The sequence below is a fragment of the Zonotrichia albicollis genome, chromosome 3 (genome assembly GCF_047830755.1).
Source record: "Zonotrichia albicollis isolate bZonAlb1 chromosome 3, bZonAlb1.hap1, whole genome shotgun sequence".
In the NCBI taxonomy this organism is placed as follows: Eukaryota; Metazoa; Chordata; class Aves; order Passeriformes; family Passerellidae; genus Zonotrichia; species Zonotrichia albicollis.
The window spans coordinates 6,888,331-6,897,912 of record NC_133821.1 but is presented as its reverse complement, the minus strand read 5'-3'; the positions used below and the strand labels follow the sequence as shown (position 1 = coordinate 6,897,912).

The 9,582-nt window shown below is 43.2% G+C and overlaps 1 protein-coding gene across 1 annotated transcript in view; it reads left to right on the top strand.

The window, feature by feature from the left end:
- Window positions 1-595: 595 nt before the first annotated feature.
- RCAN2 (regulator of calcineurin 2) overlaps window positions 596-9,582 on the top strand; it is an 81,095-nt gene continuing 72,108 nt past the window's right edge. The window contains exons 1-2 of the mRNA XM_005490356.4: window positions 596-734; window positions 8,417-8,643. Of these exons, the coding sequence (XP_005490413.1) occupies window positions 8,419-8,643 (225 nt within the window). The 5' untranslated portion in view covers window positions 596-734; window positions 8,417-8,418. The remainder of the gene's footprint in view (window positions 735-8,416; window positions 8,644-9,582) is intronic.

Genomic DNA, 9,582 nt, shown 5'->3' with positions numbered 1-9,582 from the left:
CCCATTCCATCCCACACCATCTCTTCCCTACCTTACCTTACTCCACCCATCCCAACCCTCGTCACTCCCATTCCAATCTATCCTTTATGTCCCTACCCCATCCCATCTTATCCCATCTCTCCTCTACCCTAAGCCATCCCATCCCATTCCACCCCACCTGACTTCACCCAATCCCACCTCACCCTCAGGGTGGGGGCACGGACACCTGGAGGGAGAGCAGCTTTTCCAGGAGAACACAAACACGGTCCGGTTTCTACCGCTCCCTGTGTGCTGGGGTGTCAGGAGCTCCCGTCCTGGCTGCCCTGTGTCCCTCTCACCTGTCCTGTGTCCCTCCCGCCTGTCCCCACACACCTGCCACTTGTCCTCGGTCATCCCTTGTCCCCACACATCCCTTCCCGGCTCGCCTGGCGCCGCTCATCTGTCCCCGTACATCCCCGTGCCCTCTCCTCTGTCCCCCGTCCCCTCACGGGCCCCGCCGGTCACCGATTCCCGGAGGGTCGCCGTGGGAGCTGGGGGCGTGGCCAGGGCTGTGGGGGGCGGGGCCAGGGCACTTCTCGCGTTCTTATTGGCGGCGCCTCCTGCCTGTTTAGGCGGAGGCGTTGCTGATTGGGCCGCCCAGTCCTCCACCTTGGCGGGCGCGGCGCGGGCGGGCGCGGGGCGTTCTGAGGGAGCGTTGGGCGCGGAGTGAGGCGGACTCCGGGCGGGCAGGGAAGGGAAGGGCGAGCGAGCCGCAGGTAAGGGCACGGCCGCCTCCCCTGGGGCTCCTTCCCGGCCGGGGCCGCAGCGCTGTCCGGCAGACCTGGGTTACGCAACCGCCCCGCGGTCCTGCCCCGGCGCCGCGCTGAGCTCGTGGCTCCTTCCCCCCGCCGCTCTCGGGGGATGCGCGGCGAGGCGGCGGCCGCCCCTGGGAGGGATTGCGGCCGGGGCCGGTGTCTCCCCTGGTGGGGTGCGAAGGAGCTTGCGATGAGGGATGGGGAAGTGGGAAGGGGTTTGCGGCCGTGCCGGGAGCAGGTCGGGGTCGCAGCGATGCAGACCCGGACCGGGCGCTCGGGCAGCTCCGGGCAGGGCAGCGCCGGGAGCCCAGAGAGAGAGAAAGAGAGGATTTTCTCGGGATGCTTTAAACTTGGCTGCTGTAGCCGACGGGGAATGAAGGGGCTTTGAAGTGAAGGAAGGTTGGTTTAGGTTAGATATTAGGAATAAGTTCTTTACTGTGGGGCCGGTGAGGCACTGGCAGGGGTTGCCCAGAGAAGATGTGAATATCCCATCCCTGAAGGATCCAAGGCCAGCCTGCATGGGGCTTGGAGCAGCCTGGGATAGTGGAAGGTGTTCCTGCCCATGGCAGGGGGTTGGAACAAGATGGTTTTTAACATCCCTTCCAACCCAAACCATTCTGTGATTCCGTGATCCCAAGCCAATATCATTTAATGCTTATGTAATAGATAGCTCTCCAAACTTGCTGGTTTGGGTTTTTTCCCCCTCACCTCTCCTATATTCTTTTGTACCTCTTTAAAATATTCTGTTCCTTTATTTCTTGAGTTTGGAGTTTAATGAATGTTCCTAAAAAGAAATGTATGATAAGTTTATACAGCTTAACAGTTTATACAGCTTAATCACATAAATGAGAATTGTAGTTTAATCAGGGGTTATACTTTACACCAGCCTCTTGTCTTTAGCTTTCAAGTTTTGCCCTTGGAAATGGTTTGGTCTTTTAGCTAGTTAGAGTATGTGTAACTAGCTAAAAGACCCGTCCCTGATGAAAAGGAAAACTGCTATTCTATGAAAATACATGATTAGTGTAAAGAAACTGCTGCATTCATCTTGGCAGTGAAGCTAAATTATATGGTTGCCTGTCATGCTTGTACAGATGGAAGTCTGAATACTGTGAGAATGTCAAACATTACAGAAAACTGCTAACACATCTCAGTAAACAAGGAGAGAAGAAGATTTTCTGTAGATGATCATCTCTGTTAACTGTCTTTGGTGCCTTTCACAGCAGGATCTCTCCTGTCTTCCTTAAACTTCTGAGAAGTTGTCAGGTGTGTGATTCAGTTTGTCTGTCTCCTTCCAAGTATTGTAGCTTGTGTTCAGATTCAGTAGCTTGGTTTGTCTTTGTTTGTGTTGAAAACGTTTGTCATTGCATTGGAGTAATTAATTAAATAATTTATAAATTACTTGACTGTGCTAGCAGGAAATCCTTTTAGAGGAGGAAACTTTGAAATGTTATTCCAGGTTATCATCGTGTGTTTTCTATGAGTGAAGCCCTGTGAATGGCTCCTGCTGCAGGTAGCTCTGGGTGAGATTTCTGCACAGTTCTGAATTTCAGGTTCCAGGCTGAACGAGTGTTCCAGTGACCCCCGTGTGAGGTGACAGCTCTGGCTGAAGGCCGGTGACGCTCTAATGCTGTGTGCCCCTTATGAAACGGGCTTGCTTTAAATAGATTAGCATAGAGGCCAAGTGAAGGTGATCAGGAGGCTTGTTCTGGTTTCTTTGTGTTTGGGGAGGGTTTTCTTGGTGGTTTTTTTTTTTTTTTGGTTCTTTGAATACCTTAATGTTGCCATGGTTACTTTAGTGCCCAACTGATTGAAGCTCGGCTTCTTGACGTTAAGAACAGTGCAGGGAATCTTCACACCTGGCACTGGCTGCTCCAAGGTATCCCCTTCCTTTTGTGCAGTGGCGCTGGAATTTTGGCTTGGTTGGGTTCACCAGTGCCTCCTACATTGTTTCGTCCCATGCTGGAGATGCAGATGCTCAGCACAGAGTCCCTCTGTGCTCTCAGGACACATCCCTGGCGTGGGAGGCACAGCTGAGCCTTCAGTGTGATGTGCATGTCTTGGACTGCTTGAGCTGACCAGTCCTGCTTTAGAGGAATAAAACTGAATAGTCCCTTTGGATGTTAAAAGCTTCCAAAAATAGTTCCCAAGTCTCAGCTAAATTTAATGCGGCTAGAATGTCAATGGAAAGGATTAGAACATTTGGGATTTGCACCAGTTAGCATTTAGAAAAAAAAAATAGAATAAAATCCTCTTCCTCATATCTGCCACTTTTGTGAGAGGAAAAGTGGAGATTGGCACTATTTTTGTGTGGTGCTAACCAGACTGGTACTGATAATTTTGATTCCTGTGAGGGAATTGGCCCAGGTGGGAGATCAGGGTGAAGGCTGTGGGAGGGGGTCACTGTAGTCCTTGCTGCTTTTGAGGCTGCAAAGGTTCATTAATCCTGTCATGTGAGGTCCAGTTCTGCTCTTTCTAATTAAGTAAAAAGCCTCTATTTAAGTCCATAGGAGCTTTCCACAGTGAAGAATTAGCACTATTAAAAGTGATGCTCATCTCCAGTGTTCATTGTGCAGCGTGGAATGAAATTCCAGTAAGTTACTCTGTGACCTTCCCTGATACATTTGTGCTTTCTGACAGAGCCTTTTGTGTGGGGCCAGTTGGATTCAGCAGGAGATGCAGCCCTAGGCTGACACCACTGAAATTGGTGGCTCTGCTACTGTAAAGCCTGTGAATATTTTAAGTAAAAAGTTATTATTGCAGTAAGATTTTATTCACTGGGTTTGATTTCCTCCCTCCTGCCTCTCCCCTGCCTTTGAATTATGGTAAAAATTGCTTTTTTGGGGCTTTTTTTTCAGTAGGAGCCAAGATGGAATCCCTACACTTCTCCTGGACCCCTTCTACAAAAGCAACTGCAACTTTTCTTTCTTTGTTTTTTCCTGCAAATTTTCTTAAATTCCTGCAGATTATGGTTTCCAGGTTTGCACTCAGAGCTTAATAATACTTCTAGTTTATAGTGATTATATTTAAAGCTTCTATTTGTAACATTTTGTTTGCTTTATTCTATTTTTAGTCACGTTGTTTGTCATGGCAAGCAGTGTTTAATAAAAAAAGTTAAGTTTCCTAGTGATTTCAAGAGATATGTGCCTGTTTCTTGATGTCCCTCAGGGATTCTTTTGAAAAACTCCAAAGACAGGGAAATGTTCGCCAAGGAAATGCCTTATTAGTTTCCATAAAAACAGTGGATACATCCATAAATGCTCAGTGATATAGAAGGCATTGGTCCATTCAGACACTTCATGTCCTCAAATTATCTTAATTCAATACCATTTCTGCTGAATTTTTGGCTCTGCAGAGGTCTGAGTTCATGAGAAGATGTACATCTTTACCCTTTCATTTTTATACTAAATAAGTGTAATTTTTCAAAGAGAAACTTCAGTGAGCTACTGCTGTTTTCCAGTGACTATAATTTTCTGCTGGCCTCTGTTAATTTTAATTAGAGGTGTACTGTGTCTAAAAATAGTGAGGTAACAGAGTGAACACAGAGCTCCCACTTGGAATCTCTGCAGAGATTTTGGTCACAGCCTCTCCAGTGCTGAGCACTGACATGACCTGTGCCAGTGGGAAGGTGTTTGTGTTTGGAGCCATCCCAAATTAGAAACCTTTGCACACCTGGACCACAGGAGGAGAAATTAAAGTAACCCACCTCAGAGTGAAGTGATGTGTAGGGGCTGGGAGGGAAGTGGCTGCTGTGGTTCTCCAAGGGTTATAATTGCAGCACTCTTGAGCTTCTCATTCTGTGGGGTGTATTAAAGTTGGGGGTCCAAACCTTACACCAAATTCAGAAATAACATTCAGGTGGGCTTTAAATAAAGGGAATAAATGGATGTGGCAAGTGCTCAGCTGTAGCTGGAGGTTCCATGAAGTTGTTTGGCTCAGGTTTGAATGTGCCTCAGACTTTTCAGGGGAACAATCCTGACAGAGCTTGCTGTCATGATCCCAGATAAGATTTTGGATAATTTAGCATCAATATTGGTTCTGGATAGAGCCTGTATTAGTGTATATATTTATTTTTTTAATGGCATTGCCCCTTGCTTGAAATTCTGTATGGCAACTTCTGGTATCTCAAGTATTTGTAAAATCTTATTTGGGAGGGGAGAAACAAATGTATAACTTGATTTGAATTCATTGCATTTTAAAAGGAAGGTAAGTACAGTTTACTGTTATGTGAGGATTTTTGATCTTGTTTTTTAATATAAAAAGGATCCTAAGGGGATGAAATTAACTCATTTTGTCAGAAGCTGTGGAAGGGAGCTTTAATATAAATGGGAATGTGATCCAGTGATTGTGTTATTGTAACATAAAAGATTACTTTTAATTGGGCTTATTTGATATGGAAATCCAGTTCATGGATGGTACACGACTTAGAATTAATTGTTTTAAGAGATTTGAAATATAAATTCTTTTGTTCTAAATTAGTTAAATAATTGGAAAGAGAATTTTTTTTTTTGTCAGAGGACTTCCTGAAGCGGCTAAAGAATTTCAAAGAAGCCACAAAACACTACCAACAACATGATAACTGAGCCTTTAGGTTTGACAGACATAATAAAGGATATGAAGTTATGATTTTTTACATATATATATATATATATATGTAAATGTTTGTATGTGTAACATTATTCATAATAAAATGTAAGATTGGAAGAATGTAAGACTGGAAAAATGTAAGATTTCCATCTTATGCCTAGGGATAACTTCTGATTGAAGTTTGCTGACAAATGTTGATTCAAGTATGTTTGTCCCCTCTGATTATCATTGAGCTCAGGCTCATGTGCAGTTTATTTCTCTTGGGGAATATGTATGTGAACATGTGGGGGAACATTTTCTTGGTGAGATTTCTGTTTTAACTGTGGTGCTGTGCTTTCTATGGTGCAGTGCATGGCAAAGGAGATCCTGTGAAACAACAGTTACCCCATACCGGTGTTCCTAACCATGCCATCAGAAATTGGGCAGAGGATTTAGGAATCAGGTCTAAGTTAATTTGCTAGTGGATGGAACACTAATCAGAACTCTGTGTATATCTTAAGAGTAGAAGATGCTCTGCAGGCACAGACACCTGCAGGTCTGGGATGAGAGCTGGCCACAAGCCTGTGAGACAGTGACTTTCTTCAAAAGACTTGGCCAATACCCAAGTCCCACTGGGCAAAAATGTCTCAATAATTGGCTGCAAAAAAAAGAATCAAGTTTTTCCTATCCAAGAGCTCTAGCAGAGCAAGACTACTGCTACATGATGTAAATATTTATTAATTTCTCATCCTGGCTGCTGCAGCATACATTCATTTTGTTGTTGATTAAAATCCTGAGCTTCATGGTTATAACTTAAAATCCTGTTCTGTTTTATTATCATTGTGGTTTTGCTGAATTCCTAACTTAAAAGCTTTCCTATGTAGTATTTATAATATAGCTCTCCCAGGAGAGAAAAACTAACAACTGTTTAGTGAGGAAGCCTGCAGACTTCTGACTTGTTTCTTAATTGAGATTCTTTGCTTCTCTGCACAATTAACCTTGTTATGCCTTGGGAAAGGAGGTATGAAACTTGTTAACTTTAACATTATAATCCACATTTCTACAACATTATCATGTCCAGTGTGTAACTCTCAGATGGTCAGTGTCTTCCCTGGCTGCAAATTTTTTTTGTCTGTTGTGAATGAAATTCTTCCCATAGCCTGGCACAAGTGTGCTCTGCCATGTAAATTGTGTTTTGTAACACTGGGCTTGAGGTTCATTTCCATAAACCTAATGGCACAAGCTAGACACAATGACAAACATGCTTAGAGATGATTGTTTTTGGAGGAGATGATTTATTAAAGCTTTTTGCTAGAGAAAATACTGCATTCTGATGTGAAGTTTCTGGCTGCTATGAGGATTTCTTTCCAGTAGGTCCCTGGATGTGTTTACCATGAAATGTGCAGTAACACAAAGCTTAAGTGAGTTGGTGCAAATACCAGAGGCAATGTTGCTGTGAGGGTGAGCTCTCCTGCGCTAACATGTACTGCTGAACTTGTAACCTTCTCTTCTGCCAGTTGTTCAGGCTTCCTCTTTCCAATCAGAATTTAGAATTTAATTTCTAAACTGAAATTAGTTGGAGGTAGTTGTGCTAGTATTGGGCTGAGATGTTGAAAGCAAAGTGTGTGTTTGACAGCCTGAAACCCATCCTCAGGTTAACACAGTACTTTTGAGCATGGCTTCAGCTTGTGTACTTGAGAACTTCTGTCATTAGCCTTGAGACTCCAGCAATAGCAATTACTGATATTTCCATAACCTTATGTTATGGAATGATGTGCTCTGTCATCATCCAAATCTCATTTCAGAGCAGAGGTTATATGAAAGGCACAGCCATAGCAAATTAGCTCCATAATTTAGCTTTACTGAGATTAAGTGTAATAAACCCATATGCTTTAATTTTGGACAGCAGTTCTATATAGTGTGTTCGAGCTAATATTTACAGCTATTTATAGAGAATAGCGAGTATGCAAGAGAGCAAGGGCAGAGCAGAACAGATGAGCACACTGAGTTTATGTAACTCTCTAAATGCTTGTGCTAGGAGGAAAAGCAGCTAATGATTGCATATTGTTATTGAAAGAAATAAAAAGGAATAGATTATGATCCAGTAAACTTCTAGTTAACTCACTGGGGCTCTCTAGATGCAATAAGTTGATGTCTACTAAGGACTGGTAAATAGCTGATTAAATACTAATTAACACACTGATCATTAATTGGACCTTGACTTACTCCCCTTGGCTGGCATGAAGCTTTCTCTTATCAGTAGTTATACCATTTTATGTGTGGGCTCATTATGTGTGCCCATCAATTTGTGTGCTTTAAAATTACCTTTATCTACTGATGCATTTGGGATAAAGGCTCCAAAATCAGCAGGACCTTCCTAAAAGTGCTGAAAGTCATCTTGAGTCCACTCTTCCCTTAACTTTATTTGCTACCTGGTGTGGTTAAGATGCAAAGAAATTGCTAATGGGCTTTGAAAACCAGCCTAAACTGTAGAAGAAATTGGCTGTGTTCTGTGTGGCAGAGATATGTCTTGGTTGTACTGATTTTTGATGATGCTGTGTTCATGCTCCTTTCCATAAGGGTCTTTTAGTTAGGGTGTTTTTTTTTTTTTTTTTTTTTTTTTTTTTTTTTTTTTTTTTTTCTTGAAGCCTGGTTTAAATTGCAAAGTTATTTTCAAAGTTCTTCTTACCCTGAGCATTATGCTTCCTGAGTTGGCTGCAGACTCAGAAGCACCAGCAGCCTTCCGAGTAACAAAGATGGTTCTTTTAAACCCAAATACAGCAGTGTTTTCTCACAGGGCAAGGGGCCCTTAAGTAATGTCTATTTGCTTGTGTTCAGAAGCTTGCACTGGTATGTTTAGGCATTTTCTGTGCTAATAAATGAAGTTAAAGCCCCTGTTTGAACCTTGGTGAGACTGGTCTCATTGCCCTGTGTCAGAGGCCAATTGTTGCCTTGGAATTGTGTGAAATTTACTTTGTACCAATAGAGCCCCCAGACTTTAGAATCTCAGGGTTTCCTTGTGGATATGAACATTTAAGTACATTGTGTAACTGTGTGATGTTCTCTTCTCTGTGCTGCAGGGATGAGGGGAGATTCTTACTTCTTTGGAATGAGGGGCCTTGGCCAGTATGGCTGCATCCCCGAGGATGGAGGACAGTTCCTGCTCTACTCTATCAATGGAGACAACGGCCTCAAGAGATGTTTTGCAGAGGAAGACTTCCATGAAATAATCGATTTCAACGATCTCCCAAATTCTCTCTTTGCCTGTAATGTTCACCAGTCCGTGTTTGAGGATGAGGACAGTAAGGTACAGTGTCTGTTTCCAGATTTCCCTGTAAGAGAACCTATGTTTTATATCTGTTTATTGCTGTCAGTGAAACAGTTTCATCAGTTTCATGCAAAGAAACTTGATCACAAATATGTCATCTTTCTTAGGTGACAGCAGCATTCTGCTTTGACGTTTATTTCAAGAGCTTAAAAGCCTTTTTGTCAGTTGAGGTCAACAAAAATGTTTTTCTTTTGTTGAGATTTGCAGAATAGTGAAATGAAGGTTTGTGTTTTCATGGCAACCTTGGCTGCAGGGATGGTGGGAACAGCAAAGTCAAACATGTGATGGCTGCTCCTGCTTGCTGATCACAGATCACTGAGATGAGAGGCTGCCTTTCTGTATTTTCTCACAGAATTAGAGAATCCTTAGGTTGGCAAAGACCTTTAAGACTGTGTTCACCTGTTAGCCCAGCACTGCCAAGCCCAGCACTAAACTGTGTCCCCAAGTGCCACACGTACACATCTTTTAAACCCCTCCAGGGCTGGTGACTCAACCCCTTCTCTGGGCAGCCTGTTCCAATGCTTGACAACCCTTTTGGTGGATGATTTTTTCCTAATATCCAGGCTAAACCTCCCCTGGCATGCCTTGAGACCTTTTCCTTATGTCTTACTGATGGCTAATTTGGATAAGAGACCGCCACCTGCCTCACTCCAGCCTCCTTCCATGCACTTGTAGAGAAGAGAGATAAGGTCTGGTGTGTTTTAAGTTATCTGTAATACTGTGTTCTCACTGTCATTCACTTCAGATTTTCTAGATAAAAGCACATGAGAAACTTCATGAAAATATTTTGAACTCTGCAATTAATCTAAAACAATGCTGAGAACAACATGGTCTTAAGATAGTAATAATAACAAAAAAGCAACTCTTGTAGGAAGCATTCAGTTCCTGTTTCTTAGTCTAGTGTTATTTCTGACTGAG